At 44.2% G+C, this 19,018-nt stretch overlaps 1 protein-coding gene across 1 annotated transcript; it reads left to right on the top strand.

Annotated features, from left to right (window-relative positions):
- Nucleotides 1-4,508: 4,508 nt before the first annotated feature.
- On the top strand, nt 4,509-5,242 carry ZNF114 (zinc finger protein 114; the record flags this gene model as incomplete). The annotated part of the gene is given in 7 exon segments (XM_021667490.2): nt 4,509-4,528; nt 4,530-4,762; nt 4,765-5,001; nt 5,004-5,048; nt 5,051-5,092; nt 5,095-5,187; nt 5,190-5,242. Coding segments are annotated over 7 exon segments (723 nt in total), but the record flags the coding sequence as incomplete, so codon positions are not given.
- Nucleotides 5,243-19,018: the final 13,776 nt, after the last annotated feature.

Raw genomic sequence — 19,018 nt, 5'->3', positions numbered from 1 at the left:
GGCTCTAGGTCTCAGGAAGTCATCAGATTAATCATGATTTTCAGTGTGTAGTCATAATACAACTGCACATTAATAATGTACATTAGATATTTTATGCACTCTGCAAATATTTTCTCATTTGATCCTTCAATACATGCTTAAGATAGAAAATAGACTTGGATTTAATTGCTCTATTAAGGTCAAAGACCAAAAACCTCATTACAATGCCAATGTTAGACATTCTTCTTCCAGTTAAAGTAAACTTACCAAAGGTAATTGCTCCCGTCATAATGAGAAGGCACTGGATGAACTTTAAAACAAAAACAAAAACATTCTTTTTGTTTAAGCCATCAAAAAACTGTGGGCCTAAAGTTTCAATGGACTAAATTTCAGAGCAAAACAAGCCCTTCCTAGGTGATCACAGATTAGCAGCAGAGCCCATTCCTGAGGAAATTTGCTGGATCTGGGGCCTTGAGCAGGTCGAAGAACAAACCTATGATGTGCAGAGAAACAGCTGGAACATTGGGAATAAACAAAATATTTAATCTACGGGGAAATCAAATAGGAGCTGAAATCTAAAAAGATCATGTGGTTTCCTGGCACTTACTTATTTTCACTTAAGAGACAAGTGTCTCATTCTGTCACCCAGGCTATAATGCAGTGGAGTGATCATGGCTCCCTGCAGCCTCAAATTCCTGGCCGCAGGGGATCCTCCTGCCTCAGCCTCTCCAGTAGATGGAACTACAGGCACACAACATCCTGTTTTGGTCATTTTTAATTCTTTTTGTAGACACAATAACACACTATGTCACCCAGGCTGGTCTGGAACTCTTGGCCTCAAGTGTTCTTCCTGCGTTGGCACCCCCAAAGCGCTCGGATTGCAGGTGTGAGTCACCACACCTGGCCTCTCCCAGCATTTAGATACAAAACTCTGTTGGAAAAACTGAGCAAAAAATAAATAAATATAAGTAGTCTTTGTATTATTTTCTTCCAATACACCCATGGGATTCTTTAGTGTATCTTACTACCTCATATAGACCATTCCTCCATCAAAGGATGCAAGATAAGAATTTAACATTTAATTTCTTCCCTACAATAATCTCTCTGCTAAAGCTTATTGTTTGATTTTGACAGTCCCTGTTTTCATATTACAGTTGCAGAAAATTAATCACATTCTTTACTTCATGAGACCTTATCATTATTGTTTCCTACAAGTTTCTCTCTGGTTTTACTCATTTAATTTTTAAAATTCCTTGTCATAGACGGGTACTCTAATGTGTTTGATATAGGTTCTTTACTCTTAAAGAAATCTTACAAGATAAAACACTTGTTCTCTGAGTGTGTGTATGTGTATGTACATGAGCGTATACATATTTCTTAAAGAGTATTGTGCTACAAATCTAACTTTATTGCTGTTTTTTTTTCACAAAGCATAACATCCTTCCTACATTCCCACATGGCTGTAGGTTATTTCAGGTTCTTTATTCCCCTATGGCTGCTGCATAGTTTTCAGTAAAATGAACCACCCACACTTTTTCTATCTAATTTTGCAATGGAATTCACACCGATACCCCACTAACAGAAGATTCACTTTTGTAAATAGTATCCTTAGGAAGACACTTTTGGTCATGTGTCACAATCTGTCAGGGGCTGTGTTAGTCGATTTGTATTCCAATGAAGAAACACCCAAGGTTGAATAATTTGTTTTCATTAAAAATGAGGTTTATCTTGGCTCAGGCCTCTGCAGGCTGTACACGAAGCACGGCAGTGGCATCTGCTCTGGGTGAGGCCCAAGAAGCTTACAGTGATGGCAGACGGTGAAGGGGAGCCAGTGTGTCACATGGTCACAGAGGGAGTAAGAGAGAGAAGGGGGTTGTCCTAGGCTGTTTAAAACAATCAAATCTCTCATGAACTAACTGAGCAAGAACTCACTTATCACCAAGGAAATGGTGCTAAGCCAAGCTTGTCCAGCCCACAGCCTGCGGGCCAAATGCAGGCCAGAACAGCTGTGAATGTGGACAACACAAATTCGTAAACTTTCTCAAAACATTATATTTTTGTGTGATTTTTTAAGCTCATCAGATATTGTTAGAGTATTTCATGTGTGGCCAAAACAATTCTTCTTCCAATGTGGTCCAGGGAAGCCAAAAGATTGGAAATTCTTGTGCTGAACTATTCATAAGGGATCCATGCTGTGATACAACACCTCTCATGGGCTCCACCTCCAACATTGGGGATCACATTTCGGCATGAGATTTGGAGTGGACACAATCCAGACCGTATCAGGGATATATACCCATCATTCAGATACGTTGTAGGATATGCATATTTTTAAATGGGTCCTGCCATGTTATTTTCCAAAACGTTTGCAACCATTTAATTTTCCATCCGTTGTCCATAAAGGCTTTTTCTCATCATATCCTTATCACACAATGTTAACTAGGATTCTTACATTTTCTAAGCCAGTGGTGAAAACACAGATCTCATTTTATTTGTGCACATTTGCATTTGGCAGATTGTTAATAACGTATTGGAATTTTTTGACCTATTTTCCTGTTGAGTTTACTGTTTTCTTTGCTGATTTGAATATTAATAATATTCACTTTGCCCTATCTAGGCATTGTCAACAGTTTATATTGCTCTGTCACATATCTGATAACTTCGTATGCCAGCCTTTGTTGAAATGAGTCTTTACGATTTTTATACTTCTTCTAGAGTTTAATTTATGTATTTAAATTTTTTGGTTTAGTAAATCTTGTATTAAAGCATAATAACAGACCAAAATCTGTGTTTGTTGGGTTCATTCATAATGCAATATGATTATTTCTGCTAATGCTTATTGTTTTGTAGTCTACTTTGTTTATGTGGGCAGGAGGACAAGACTTTAATGGCCTTGACAAACTCAGCTTTCTCTACCTCCTAGTTCTCAGAATAATTGTAGAATGTTCCAAGAAGACAGTATCCTGAGATGAAGAGAAAAACTGTCTGGAACAATCTGGTCTCTGTTCTTGTTCCTCCTGGAACCAGATATTCCTGCAACTTTTAAACTCAGAGAGCCAAGTTGCACATGGGATATATAACTTACAGTGGAGAACTTAGGGGATCCTCAGCTGCAGTGCAGAGTGAGGCATGTGCAGAGGAGACTCTGTTAACCCTTGGCAACTTTTCTGACCTCAAAGGTAAGGCTTATCATATAACTTAGGCTTTTGCTGATTCTTCCTGACCCTCTTTGAGTAACAAATTTGGTTTGCCTCACTTACTGTGTGAGCATTCTTCTGTTTCTGGAATATCTGTTTATAGAAAACGTCCTGCTAAACCTAGGAATCTTTGCAATGTGGAAGTGTCATAGAGGTAAATAAGAAGCAATTTAACTGAGTTGAAAACTAGCATATATGACATGGGGCTACTGTAGCAAGGGGCAAAATGATCCTGCCAGAAAGGCTCCATATGACCATTTCAGACACATCCTGGAAAAAGAAGTTTGCTGAAACTGAGAGACATCTGAAGATCTTATTCAACCCAACAGGAGGCCAATAAAGCAAGGGAGTTCCACTGTACTCTGATTCTCAGAGAAGAGCAATGCAATGGCCCCAGTGATCAGACCAGAGAGACCATCTGCCACAGAGAAAGCAGAAGTTTAGAGAACAGCATGAAGACAGTAAGACTTCAGACTCATTTTCCCTTTTCCTTGAGGCCACAGAAAGCCCAAAGCATCTGAACATCTTCTTGGAGGCATTTACCTAAAAGAGAGCTATTGAAACTTGAAGAAAAATGTGAACCAAGAAGCTAAATTTAAAGATACATTATTGTCTCAAACTGTCCCCCACAAATTAACCACAGGATGAGTCTAGTGAGATAAAGCGTATCAGTTACACAAAATACCAAAGTTATATGTTCTTCATCTGAGCATAAATACGTTCAAATTTTTCTCAATAAATGTATTTTGTTTTACTACTAGAAATAGTAACTTTCATTTGTCATTGCTTTATTTTATAATTATCTCTACATATATTTGCATCAGCCCACTACTGGGTAGCCGCTTAGAGGAAAAGAAGTCATATGAAAAAGACTCTTGTACATACATTTATAGCAGCACATCTGCAGCTGCAAAAATGTGAAACCAAATGTCTGTCAGCCAATGAGTGGACAAAAAAAAAATGTGACACACACACACCAGGGAATACTACTTAGCCCTGAAAGGGAGCCAAATGATGACATTTGCAGTAACCTTGATGAAGTTAGAGATGACTATTCTAAGTGAAGTAACTCAAGAATAAAAATACAAATATTGTATATTCTCACTTATAAGTGGGAGCTAAGCTATGAGGGTGCAAAGACATAAGTGACATAATGGAGTTTGAGGACTCAGAGGGAAGGTTGGGGGGTGACAGATAAAAGACTACACATTGAGTATAGTGTATACTGCTCGAGTAATGGGTACACCAAAATCTAAGAAATCACCACTAAAGAACTTTTCCATGTAACCAAAAACACCTGTTTCCCAAAAATCATTGAAATAAAATAACATATATGAAAACAATGAATATGATAGTCTTGAGGCATGACATTCACTGGGTTTCATAAGGGAGAAAAACAGAGCTAAAATCAAACACATGGACAGGTAGTCAGAACAAGGTCCATCATATACATAGTAAAATTAATACAAGGGCAAATATTCATGAGAGGAGTCCATTTGGAATAGCCTGCAGTGACAAGGTATGTCTTAGGGCACAGACAACTCATGTTAGGGAGAAAATGTATAATTTTACAAAATGTGAAACATCTTCAGAAATAACTCAATCCATGGTGTGCAGATGCAGTCCTGTACTGTAGAGACAAAGAATAAGAATTATCAAAGTGGAAAAACCTCTGCCCCTGCTCCAAATTCTGGTTCACACAAAAGAAGTACTACTGGAGAGAAAAGCCATACATGTCCCAAATGTGGGAAAGCCTTTACTTATCAGTCATTTCTTATGAGACATATGAAAATTAACACTGGAGAGAAACCTTATGAATGTAACAAAGTGGGAAAGGCTTTAGATATTCCCCATACCTTAATAAGCATTTAAAATGAACATTGTGCAGAAGCCCTATGACTATAACAAATGTGGGAAAGCCTTCAGCAAGCCTCAAAACAGGCACACATAAGGAGTCATACTGGAAAGAAACCCTATAAATGTGACAATTGTGGAAAAGACTTGGCAAAATCATTGGAACTAAAAGTCATCTTAAGGTTTACAATAGCAAGAAGCCCTGTGAATGAAAGAAAGGTGGGAAAATCATAATTAATTTTTTTCACCATACTGAACATGTGAGGACATACTGGAAGCGGGCTCAATGAGTTACCATGCATAAGAACATCTTCCCTGAACTCTCATTCTTATAGAAGTGTGAAAAGAAACCCTGTGAAGGTGAAGTCTATGGAAAGCCTTTCATTTTCATTCATCTTGAGTAGATAATTGTTCTCACACTGAAGAGAAACTATGAAAGTAAGGAATATAAAAATAAAGCCTTCAGTGTTGCCAAGAACTCATAGTGCATACAAGAATTCACACTGCAGAGACTTCTTATGGAAGTAAAACATGTAGAAAAGACCTCTGTAAACACTTACCCCTCCTGTTACACACGATTCCACACCCTAGAGGGAGACTAGAATTGGAATAAATATAAGAAAGCTTTCAGTTCCAGCTCACTTATTGGGCATGAACGAGCACATAGTAGGATTGAAGCACTGTAAATGTTAACAATTGTTGCCATTATCATTGTCTTATCCCTCAATTAGAACCCAAATGGATAATTTTGTAGTGTTTCCTTTCTTTAAAAAAATGGTATGACTGATACCTATCTCTGTTGTCTTTCAGCTCTGTTACCTTAATGTTGATATGCAGTCAGATTTTTACAATTCACATACATACACATGGTTTCATTTTCAATGTAAAGGCCTCTTTAAGCTCCCTTCCATTTAGATTTAGAATTCATATGCTCCATGATACCTTTTTTGTCAGTTTAATTGGTCACTATTTCACTGCATTATGGTCAGAGTATGTGGTTTTAATGGTACCAATTTGGGGTAACTTATGCTTTCATTTTGGCCTAATGTGGCCAATTCTGTCAATTTCCCTGCTATATCCATTATTTTCATCTTCTTTGCTAAGGGAACGTAGATTCATTTTCACAAGGAGCATGGTTTAAATGTCTTTATCTATCCTCATTTTATTATTTAATTTATATATATTTTTGAAAAATGGTTTCCCTTTGTCTCCCAGGCTGTAGTGCAGTGGCACAATCATAGCTCACTTCAGCCTGGAACTCCTGAGCTCATGTGCTCTCCCAGCTCAGACTCTCGAGTAGGTAGGGCTGCAGGCATAACAGGTGTGATTATTAACAAAACACCCAGCATTTGTTTTATTTTATTTTTGTAGAGACTAGATCTCACTATGTTGCCTGGACTGGTTTCAAATTCCTGGGTTCAGGTGTTCCTCCCACCTTGGCCTCCCAAATTGCTAGAATTACAGGCATGAGCCACCACACCTGGCCCTGATTAATGGTTTTAAATAAGTTTCTCAGTTTTCCTCATAACTGTGGTGAGCAGAGCTTATAGTCCTGGCCAATGTGAAATGCAGAATTCACTGGTTTGGGTTTCTGAAAATCTGTGTGGAAAGGGGAGAGTTATTGTTACTCTTTTCTCTTAACCAAGTTCCCTTTGCTCTCTCTGCTTGCTGCTCTCTGGAAATAGGATGAAATGCTCTGAGTCGGGTTTAGCAACTTGAAGACATTGGAATGATGGTCCCAATAACAAAACCTTCCATATACAAGAGTTCTCACTCTCCAGTGGCATGTTGTGTATCCACGGCTGCCCTGGACTATTTCTGGACTTGTTTCATGAAACTAACCCATAGTAGAATTAAAAAACATTTTAGGAGAGATGTTTATAACAGATTAAATGATAAACCTAAAACATGAATAAAACATACTTAAAAAATAAAGAGAATAGACACAATGGGCTTGCAGATGCTGATTGGCCACATTCATTTTTGGCTGTCACCCCCATGGATGCCTCACCTACTGTGACACTTGGAGAGCTGGCAGCCATCACTCAAGAAATCAGAACACATTGGCCTCTACTTCAGCATCAGGGAACAAAACAAACACTAAGCCTGTCAGCTCTCTAGAAACATACTAATGTGAGTAAACATGGTACATAAATTTATTCGGTGACTTTGAGATATCTCATGCTAAACAGATAAAGTTAATTAAAACTAATTAAATTACTTGATTAAAACTAATTGCCATAATTAAAAATTTATGGCAACAGTACTCCAACTCCCCATTATTTATCCAGGGCATTGAAAATTGGAACACATCACAGATCCTTAAGTCATTCTCTGAATCAGGAGGAGAAAAGAGGAGAACAGAGAGAGCTCACTGTATGTGCCAGGCACTGGACTGGGTGCTGTGCCTACAGAATTCCACTTGATGCTTGCAATAATCCTGCAAGATAAAAGTAAACACACACACACACACAGACACACATGCTCAAGCACACACTAGAAACCACAAAACAAAGAGAGCATTGGCAACTAAGAGAAGTATAGTGCTGGCCAACCACATTGGCTCATGTCTATAATCTCAGCACTTTAGTCCAGGAGTTCAAGACAAGCCTGGTCAGCACAGCAAGACACCACCTCTACAAAATGTTTTTCAGATAAAAATCATTTTGAAAAAGAGGTATAATGCCTAAGGGCTCAGGGAAGCAATACCTTTATGGCTGTATGGTAAGCAGCAGAAAGGCTACTTGTCGGACCAAAGTGGTAGTAATTCCAGGGTTCCTTTGCACACTGAGCCAGGCTGCAAACTGCAGACTGGCTAGCTCAGCACTGCCTGGGTTCACTTTACCCTTTCCACAGCTCTAAAGCTCTGCCAGGTGGGACCTAAGCATAAGAAAAAGTGATATTATGCAGGACTCTCTTGACTTCAAGTGAGTCTTGACCCACTTAACCTAACTTGATTCAGCAGAACATTGAATTATTTGGCTCTCATACATAAAAATGTCCATGAGTAGATGGCTTCTGGCTCAGTGGGATCAGGGATCAACTAATATCAACCAAGGCTCATTCTGTTCCTTCATTTCCTGTGTCAGCTCTGCTTTTCAGGCAGGCTATTTTGGGAGAACAGCAAAAATAGCCCCATAAAGTTCATATCACTTATTTCCTTGCAAGTAGCTAATCCAATAAAAAGAGAGCACGTCACTCCCAGCAGTATCATCAAAGGTGCAGGGATGACGTACATGAGCCCAACTTGCATCACATGCCCATTCCTGAATTAATTACCCTGCTGAGCTGATTGCCCAGGATGGGTCAGCCCTTCCCAAATCACATGAGTTAGACATGGAGGAGTGGTCCTCCCATGGAAAAAAAAATGGAAGGGTAGTGGCAAAGGAATATGGGTGGCATGGCCTCATCTTTATATAAAAAGTATGAGCGTATTTGTATTCTTTTATACAATCATTTACTTAGTCACTGGGAAAAATTTAAGAAAAACCCAACATGACTTCTACATGTCTCTGTGCTTTGTTTTCAACACTGAGCTGTGATACATTTAATTAAAACAAAACTTTGAAAATGAATAACGATTTGGGACAATAGGGATACTTAGCTGATGCAACACAGGTGAGCAGTTCTTTTGTGCCATGAAGACACAGTTCCCAGGAGCCCGCCTGGGGTCTCCTAGAACAAGCACGTGGACTACCCACTGGCTGCACTTCCACCTTTCCTTTGGTCCGTCAGGAAGAAACGAGTTCTGAATTCAGTTGAACTGAGTTCAAGTTCAGGCTCTGTGACTCACAGGCTGTGTAATTCTGGAGAGGTCACTTGCTCCCCTTGACTTCCATATCCTCCTTGACAAAATAGAGGCAGAGTTATTGTTAGGTTTTGAAGGTAAGGCAAGGTTAAAGCAAGACAGAGAGACACAGCTGGCAGCTTCAACAGCAACACCTTTATTGCTAGCAAACCCTGCAGAGAAGGAAGCCAGCTTAGTGCCAGCACCCACTGCTGCTCACAGGCTGAGGTAATTATGGGACTGGAGGGAGGGGTCGGGGCGGTATAGCTTGCTGCACAGCAGGATATGGCAAGGATGTTCCTGCAGTCACGTCTGCCCAGCAAAATGTGATAAGGATGTTTCTGCAGTCAGGTGGTTAGGAAGGCTGTTTCTCACGGCCTGAGTTCCCGTGGAATGTTTCACTCTGACCAGGGTCTGCAAAATGACTGGGGTTTACAAAATGGTGTAGCTTAGACTAACAGTAACATCTCCCAGGTAGACAGTTCTTCAAAGGCAACTGCCCTTGAGCATCTACACTGTACCAGACACAGTGCCAGGACCCAGACCCAGAGGAACAGGACAGATAGGGCCCCTGCCATCATGGTGCTCATGTCTGATGAAGGAAGCTAACAGGTCATAAAACCAGGTCAGATGGTGGTAGTAATGCAAGACATTAGCTGAGTGAGATGAGCTAGAAAGAAACTGAGAGAGCTGTTCCAAACACAGTGACAGGCAGAGACACTTACAAGAGGTGACTTTTGAGCAGAAGCCTGAGAGATGTGGAGAGGGGGTATAAAGAAGAACCTGCCCCCGAAGCAATTCCAGAAGTAAAGACCTAGCACCAGGTGGGCAATGAAATGGCCTGACCTGTGCGTTCTTTATGCTTCCTTTCTCAGTGGTGCACAAACAGAAACATGTGGCAATTCTGTGCAGGGTCCATGGAGGAAGCAGGCGCACTGCAGAGCCATGGTGGGGATGAAATCTGGCCCAACAGTGAAACTAGAAGCCGGTGCTGCTTACACTGACTGAAACACAGGTCATGAAGCATAACTAAAGCATAACCAGCCCCTGAAGGCATGTCCAGAACCAGATCAGCTGGCCAGGCTGCCAGCATCTTAGTAGAGATTCCAGAAGATCAGATGATCTGGTTGGTGGGGGGTGGGGGGACAAGAAAGCTTCAGAAAATTCCAGAGGACCCGTGACACTTAGCACAAACTTCCCCGAATGGGACTTGTTTGGCATTGTTGGTTCTAAAGAGTTGCTCCCTCCATCCCCACCTGCCCATTGCCCAACCAGGGGAAATCTCAGTGTGGGGTCCACAGAAACAATCCCAGTGAAAGGGGAAAGGGTGTTTCTTATCAAAAACTAAGGGAGGAGACTCACAGAACACCATGGGAGAGGAGCAAGCATCCACCTTGGGGCCAGACAGCCCATGGTCAAAGTTGAACTCTACCACTGTTCAGCTGTGTGACTTTGGGCAAGTGACTTTCCCTCTCTGATCCTCACATTCCTTTTTGGTAAAAACAGCACAATGACAGGTCTATGGGGATTGGAGGTGCTGACAGAAAAATGTGTGTCTTAGTTTGAGTTTCCTGGAAGTAGATCCTGAGGCACAGATTCAAATACAAAAATTTTCTGTGGAGATGACTGTAGGACAGTAATTCTACTGCCAGTTCTTCGTTAGGGTACTGATCCCAGGAGACATCAGCAGAGTGGGGAGCTGTGACAGGAAAGGAATGCTGCAGTTACTGGGACCTTTATCAAGGAAGTTTCTACTGTGGCAGCCAGGACTTAGCCCTGCTGGGTACTTCTGAGAGACAGCATAGAACATGTGCCTCAGAGTCACCCCACCCAGATCAAGGGAGCTGGGGTATTTATCCACTGATACCTACCAGTCACTCCTCAGGGCTCCTTCCAAGGGCATGATTCCTCTAGAATGGCCTGGCTGCACTGCAAGGGTCAGACCTGGGGTTGAGGCCAGGGGCCCTCAGAGCAGCTCCAGCAATGAGCAGGAGCACCACCTGGTGTGGAGAAATTTAGTCACTCAGTGACTCCAACACACACACACACAATCACACCACACTGCAGCACCAACACGGTGCATACATACATACACATACGTGCATACATGACTGTAACCCTCTTAGATCCTGGTGAATGCATGGAATAGATAAGGTGGGAAAAAGGGGGAAGAGCAAAATTAAGGAGTGAAGGTCTTAGGAACAAAACACAAATTTAGGCAGAAAATTAAGGGGGAAGAGGAGTGGTCTGGACACCAAATGTCTGCTGGGTCGCACCTGCTCTACACACACTGTCACCAATTCTCCAAGCAGCCTCACAGGATAGAAGAAATTCCCCTCAATTGACAGATGGCATAAATGTAGTTCAGGAAAAAAAAACCTGATTTTACTAATGTCTCAGCAAGTTCATGGGTGATAGATAAGGACTCGTAGATCTTTCTGTCGACAGAGCCTAAAAATTCTCCCTTGTTAGGCAGGCTGGGTACCAGGCCGTGCTTCTGGGCTCTGCTCCTTTTCCTGCTAGGCAATAATGGCAGAATTGACAAAAACATTTTCCACCTTCACTAACTGGAGGAGAGCCAACGAGAGGGCCTGGGGAACAGGCCATGAGGCCCTGCACCCACCATTCAATGTCTTCTGGATTGTGGGCCCTCGGGGCTCTTGCACCACATGCTGGCAGCACTCCCAGTCTCTGGGTGTCTTGTGAGGTTGCACAGGGCCCAGTAGAGGTCACTGGCTATGCTGTCATCCTAAGAGGCAGCCAGGCAGGTTTGGGTCTCTTGGCTGCTTCAGCACCAGAGGATGGACAGCGCCCACACAACAAGTCCCTGGGGAGAATGAGAGAAGGGAAAGGAAGGGCAGAATGGAGTGACAGAGGGTCCATCCACCATGTCCCTGGATGGAGAGACCCCTGTACCCACAGTAGTGCCACACTGAGACCACTACCGACACTCATGAAGATGCCAGCCTCCATTTATATGTCCTTATCTGACAACTTCTTCCCATTTTCATCCTGGAGACAAGACCTCTGAACACACAAGCTCTGAGGGCAGCTGAGTATAACCTGAGACAGTCCCTGAAGACCTTTCATCCAAGCAGGATCCCTCCCTTACCTTCGCCAGACCTGCCCCATAAGCTCCATCCCTGGTCTCTTGGCTCTTGTTCACTCCTTCCAGGCAGCCTTCTACAGTCATCTCTACAACATATCTGACTGTCCCTCCTTTATCCAGACTTTCCACGGCTCCCTAGAGCCCTCCAGATAAAGTTCAAGTTCCTTGATCAGACACTTGATCTCAAGCTCCATTCTACCTCCCGAATTAAGTTCCTAGAGAAGCACGCCTTGCTCAGCACAAATGCATCAATGAAGTATGAAGCCTTGAATGTGGCCTTGGCCTTGAGGAAGTCATCAACAGCCTGGCTAGTGAGGGTGCAGTGCTGCTCCAGGATGATAGTGTCAAAAGTTGTGCTCCAAGTCATAGGCCCTGCAGAAGCCTCGCCCCCAGGAGTAAGGTAGTAGAGGAAGTCTGTGCACAGGTAGATCTGCTGGTGCTGTCACACTGTGAGGGCACTGACCTCCAAGGTGGCGGCAATATATTCACTGGGATTCCTGCAGGGAGTGGAAGCAGCTCCATAACACAATGAAACCCTGAAAGCACTTCCCAGCCAGAACCTCAGGACTACATTACATCCAGAAATGGGTGCCCTCTGAGCACAATTCTCTCTGCCCCCACTCTGAGCTGCCCCCTGGCCTTACATGCCCCAGCCTGGCCCAGAGCCTGGAGTTCAGCAGGTGTTCAGTCCATGGTGTTGACTGCTCCCTGGGCCAGGAGAGCCCTTGGTGGCTCTGTGACTCCTGCTGTAGAACCCCTCCCTCTGCCTTGGACCTCCCAATTCCCATGGGAAGCCCCTATGGCTATGGATTGCCCCACCTGCCCTGGGATCCACCAGCCCCATAGGCCTTCCTTGATGCCTTAGCCCTCCCAGAGCATGACATGTTTCTCAGAATGTGGCTTATGTCCAGGGCCATCTGTGGGTGTTTGCTGGGGACCTCTTGCTGTTCTTCTTTATGGTCTGTAGGGCAGGGCCAAGAGGAAAAGCCAGCACTCACAACCTCAGAATGGACAAAAGGCTCACTGCCACAGATGGCAACCACCGAACAGTCTGCAGTGCTTCTGGAAGGAAAGGAGGTTTTATTCTGCAGAAAGCTCCTTGTTTGGCTTCTTTCTGAAACTGGGGTGGGGCGGGAGTACCAAGCCCAGCTTACCTGCAGTGCCTATGTTACCATCTGTGCCTAGGATGTGTGACAGGTCCCTGCTCCCACTGCAGGGTTGAAGTTCCCTCCAGCTGGAGGCCTGGGCTCCTGACACCGCCTGGCCTGTTTGTCCTGCTCTGGATGAGTGCAGAAAGGCTGTACCTGGTATTTCCTTAGGTTTCCACATTCTAGACATCCAGCAGGAGTCACCATGTCCAGCCCCACATCTGAAAGGGGTCTCCCTTGTAGAGCAGCCAAGACATCTACAGATGGAAGAGTGCTCGGTGAGACAGGCCACAGGGGTCCCCAGTGATAATCAGTGCCAGAGGATTCTGGAGGTTTCCAGCCTTGGGCTCTGTGGTTCCTCAAAGAGGTTAGCTCTATTTAGGACCAGGCCTCCCCTCCCACAATTCAGAGTGGATGAGTGCTCAGTGTTGAGAACTCTGGTCTGGACCTATTTTTTTATTTAGGTCAACAAGAGAAAACCCTAACCCCTGAGCTAAAAGTGGTCCAGGCCCTGGAATGAGATTTTCTTCTAGCAATGTGATGCTTGCAGGGACAGGTAGAAAAGCTGGTGACCAGGCCTGCTATCCTCCGGGTAAGGACGGTATGCCACCCACCCTCTGAGAGGCAGGTGGTGCCAGGCCACAGCACTGGGTGCCTGTACCCCTGGCTCTGCAGACATCGGTCATGGAGGTCCCGCCCTCTACACATTACCTTCTTGCTGCTCCTAGATTTATTCTAGTCATTAAACACTTGGAGCCATTTTTCTGTGCATCCAATCTGACATTTTTGCTCTCGGATGAAACACGATAAAGCTGAGCCACCAGGTTTCCCGGAGGGGACGTTGGATGCTGGGTCTTGGGCTCCAGGGCCCTAATGGGACTGAGCCAGAAGGAGCCAGGGAAGGACAAACGTGGGCTGAGCCCCTCTGACCCAATGGTCACTGTGGCTTGGCCTTATGGCTCCAAGACACGCCGTCCTCAGGCCACAGACACCATGGGTTTGGTTAGGTCCCAGCCTCCCAGTAGTGTCCTGGCACTAGCAGGTGCTGACTCCCGAGCCACAATCACAGTTCTTGGTTTTCGGTGTGGAAAACCCCCTCCTGGACAGAGTTCTGGGGTTGGGCTTGGCAAAAACCATAGGGCCTCCCAGGGATGGTGTGTCACTCCTACTTGCCACCAAATGTGCACACAGGCTGGCCCCCTGTCCAGCTCATCCTGCTGGACAAAATGAAGGAGTCAGGGAATAAGCAGGGTGGGCAGCTGGGGTGCAGGGAGAGACAGGTGCATGCTGGGAGGTCAGACCCTGTAAGGGCTGTGGGGGCGTCAGGTGGAGTGGGCTCCAGGTGTACCCTCAGTGCACTGGGGAGGTCTCATGCTAGGCTCCCTGGACCCCGGCTGGGTGATGTGGTCACTTTTTGGGGGACTGCTGTCAGGCCCCGGCCACCCACCCTGGACAGCACCATCCCATCTCAGGACTGGACTTTCTGCCCACTGCCCAGACCCAAACCTGTTCCCACATTGTCAGATGTCTTTAGCAAAATGCTCCATTTCTCAGCACCAATGTACAGTGTTATCCTATGAAAAAAAGTGTTAACTGCCTCACAGTTATGTAGGTTCTACACAAAGAATAGTAGTTTTTGCCTCTGAGAGGCCTCACAAAACTTCAACTCAGTAAAGAGGGCAGTAAAAGACTGAGACATCTCATACAACAAGCACAGAAGCAAAACAAAAAAAGAAAAAGGTACGACACACTTATAAACAACCAGATCTCATGAAAATTCACTCACTTCCAGGAAAGAGTTGCTAAACAGTTTATTAATAACATACCCACATGACTCAAGCAGCACCTACCTGTCCACACTTGATCATTAAATATGAAAATTTGACATCAGTTTTGGCAGGGACACGAAGCCACACTGTATGATTCTGCCCCAGTCCCCCTAAACCTTGGTGCTTCTCAAAATGCATAACTTGAGAAAAAAGGCTGTGAATTTACCAAACTTTAAGCTCCGCTTCTCATTTAAATATAACTTCCAACTTAAAATCATTTTTTGGTCACATATAAGAGCACAGGTTGTTCGATGCAGCCAGGACACCTCTTCAGTTTTGCTGCTTAGAAGTTCATTCCACCAAATACACCCTAAATCATCATCCTCAAGTTCAAAGTTTCACAGGTCTCCGGGGTAGAGCCACCATGCAGCCACTTTGTTTGCTAAGGCCAAGCAAAAGTATCCTTGGCTCCTGTTCCCAGTAAGTTCCTGATTTCCACCTGAGACGTCCTCAGCCTGGCCTTCCCTGTTCATCCTTCTGTCAGCCTTTTGATCACAACTATTTTACAAGTCTTTGCAATTGTTGAAACTCTCTTTTGTCTTTCTGTCTTCTTTTAAGCCCTCCAAACACTCCGACTCTGTTACTCACTTCTGAACCTGATTCTACATTTTAAGGTATCTTTGTCAAAGCCAGGCAATGCAGTAAAAGAAAAAAAGTCCATATTTGGGGGAAGATTAAAGAAGGCTACAGACATATGCACAAAACAAAACCTGAGTGCTAATATCCAAGATAATGGAAAAGGGGCTTTGAAGGCATTTTAGAGCTCTACTCCCAGTACCAATTTTCTGTGTGATCATAAAGAAAAGAGGTTTAATTGGTTTACCGTTCTGCAGGCTGTAAAGGAAGCAGAGTGAGTTCTGTCTCTGAGAGGATTCAGGAAGCCTCCCAATCATACCCAAAGGCCAAGGAGCAAAGAGATGTCTCATATGGCCAAAGTAAGAGCAAGACAGAGAGAGGAAAGTGGGGGGCCACACACTTTTAAAAAAACTAGATCTCATGAGAACTCAATATCATGAGAACAGCATCAAGGAGATAGTATAAAGCATTCATGAATGACCTGTCCCCCACCCAACCCCACCCCTTCAAAATACACAATGTCCCTCTCTCCAAATAAACCATGAAGCACCCCTGACCTCCGTAAACTCTGAACACCACTCCCACCTTTCACCTCTCAAACCTAGGCATCTATGATTAAATCACCTGCCTCCAGGCCCAACCACCAACATGAAATATTACAATTGACATCAGTTTTAGTAGGAAAACAAACAAATCATATTATTCTGCTCCTGGACCCCCAAAATTACACCCTCTGAAGCAGTGACCAAGTCTGTACCTGAACACAGCAGTGACGAGAGGTTGCACACAGCAGTGGGGCCATGGGGCTGGCCCAGGAAATCATTCTTCTCTCCTAGGTCCCAGGACCTGTGACATGAAGGGCTGCTGCAAAGTTCTCTGAAATAGCTTGAAGGCCTTGTGCTTTTTGTCCCATTATTAGCACTGGGTTCCATTTTATGCAAATTTCTGAAGCCTTCTTGAATTTTCCTCCTGAAAATCAGCTTTTCTTTTGGAGCAATTGGCCAGGCTGCAAATTTTCCAAACTTTGGAGCTCCACTTCTCATTTAAATATGTTTCAACGAGACGTGATTTCTTTGGTCACACGTAAGAGTACAGGCTGTTCAATGCGGGTGAAATGCCTCCTGAGCTTTGCTGCTTAGAAGTCTGCTTTACCACTGATACTACCTGAATCGTCACCTTCAAGTTCAAAGTTTCACAAATCTCCATGGCAGAGACACCATGCAGCCATGTTCTTTGTCATGGCAAAACAAAAGTAACTTGGCTCCCATTCCCAGTAACTTCCTCATTTTCATTTGAGACCTTCTAAGCCTGCCCTTCACTGTACATTCTTCAGTTTGTTGATCACAACTATTTACCATGTTTACAATCGTCCAAACTTTCCCTCATTTTACTGTCTTCTTCTAAGCCCTTCAAACTCTCCTACCTCTGGCCCTTACCCACGTCTGAACCTGCTTCTACTACATTTTCAGCTATCTTTGTCCCAGCCTGGCAATGTGATAAAAATAGAAAAATCCATTTTCCGGGGGAAAATTCAAGAAGGCTTCAGATATTTGCATATAAAAGAAGCCAATTGCTAATAGTCAAGAAATTAGTGAAAAACCTTGAGGGCATTTTAGAGCTCCACTCTACAGTATCAATTTTCTGTAATATTATTTTAAAAACAAGTTTAATTGGCTCATGGTTCTGCAGGCTGTAAAGGAAGCATAGGGACTTCTGCTTCCAGGAGGAGTCAGGAAGCCTCCTAACCATACCAGCAGGCCAAGCGGCAATAAGATGTTTTACATGGCAGGAGTAGGAGCAAGACAGAGAGAAAAAGGTGCCACAGGCTGTTATACAACCAGATCTCATGAGAACTCACTATCAAGAGATCAGCATCAAGAAGATTAACCATTGGTGAAGGATCTGCCACCCACACTACCGCCCACTGTTTCCAGACAGAAGTCTCCTGCAGAGGCAGAGCCTCTTGGAAAACTTTTACTATGGCAGTGCAGAAGGAAAATATGGGCTTGGAGCCCCGACACAAGAAGGCACCATCCTCCAGACCCCAGACTCATAAACCCACCAAGAGCTCACATCCTCAGTATGGAAAAGGTACAGGCACTCAACATTAGCCCAGCCCATGAGAGCAGCCATGGGGGCTGAAGCCTGCAAAGCCACAGGTGCACTGCCCTAGTAGAGGTTTTCCATGAGGCTCTGCCTCTGCAGCAGGGTAGTCCCCTTTCCTACTATCCACCTCCCTCTCACCACCCTACAGCCAGCCTACCTCTCTCCACCCTGCCCACTCTTTCCACTCTTTTTTCCTCCCACCCCCATCACCATCCCATCCATTATTAAATCACCTCCCACCAGGCCCCACCTCCAATATTCGGGAATACAATTCCACATGAGTTTTCATTGGGAAACTCAGCCAAACCATATTATTCTGACCCTGACACCCCCTGAATCTCATGTCCTTTTAACAGAACAAAATACAAACAAGACTTTTCAAAAGTTTCCAAGAGTCAGCAGTAACTCGAATATAGAAAGTTCAAAGGCTCTCCAACACAAGGATACAGTCCCTTCTGCCTATGAGTTCCTGAATGTAAAAGGGAGTTTTTCACTTTCAAAATACAATGATGGTACATGCACTGGTTAAGATTTCTCAGTCCAATGGGCAGAAATTTTCCAGGAAAATAACACAATTGGGACACAGGCTTAATGCAAGTCCACAACCCGACAGGACAGTATTCATTCATCATGAGAACTCACTATCACACAGACAACATTAAGGACACAGGGTTTAACCATTTGTGAAGGATCTGCCCCCCAGCCCCATCTTTCACTCCCACCCCCAGCATAAAACCCCCAAACTCCCAAACCCTCACTTCCAAACCCCATTGTCCACCATGATTGAATCACCTTCCACCAAGCCCCAACTTTAACATTCCCTATTACAACTCCACATGAGTTCTGGTTGGGACACAGAGCTAAATCATATTATTCTGCATTGGCCCCCCAAGTCTCACATCCCTCTCACTGCAAAATACAATGATGCCTTCTCTACAGTCCCCCAGTGTCTTAACTCATTGCAGCATTTACTCAGATGTCCAAAGCCCAAAGCAGCATCTGAGGTAAGGCTACAATCCCTTCTGCCCCTGAATCTCTTAAATACAAAGCAAGTTAACTACTTCCAAGGTAGAACGATTGTATAGGCATTAGGTTAGCATTCCCAGCCAAAAGGAAGAAATTTGCCAGAAAGAAGCACAAAACACAGATGGGACTTACACATCCCGTGCAAGTCAAAAACCCAGCAGACCAGTCTTTCAATCCTACAGCTCCAAATCATCTTTTTTGAATCTACATCCTACATCCCAGAGCACAAGGGGGTGTGATGGCTAGGGTCCCAAGGCCTTGGGCAGGTCTGCACCTGTGGCTTTGCAGGTTTTAGCCCCCACAGTTGTTATCAAGGGCTAAGCGGGTGTTGAGGGCCTATAGCTTTTCAACACTGAGGGTGCAAACTGTCTATGAATCTGGAGTCTGAATAATCGTGCCTCCCTGGG

Source organism: Aotus nancymaae, unplaced genomic scaffold (genome assembly GCF_030222135.1).
Source record: "Aotus nancymaae isolate 86718 unplaced genomic scaffold, 86718_ANA_hifiasm-v0.15.2.pri h1tg000076l, whole genome shotgun sequence".
Classification (NCBI taxonomy): domain Eukaryota; kingdom Metazoa; phylum Chordata; class Mammalia; order Primates; family Aotidae; genus Aotus; species Aotus nancymaae.
Note: the sequence above shows the minus strand (reverse complement) of the source record. Positions and strands in the feature narration are given on the sequence as shown.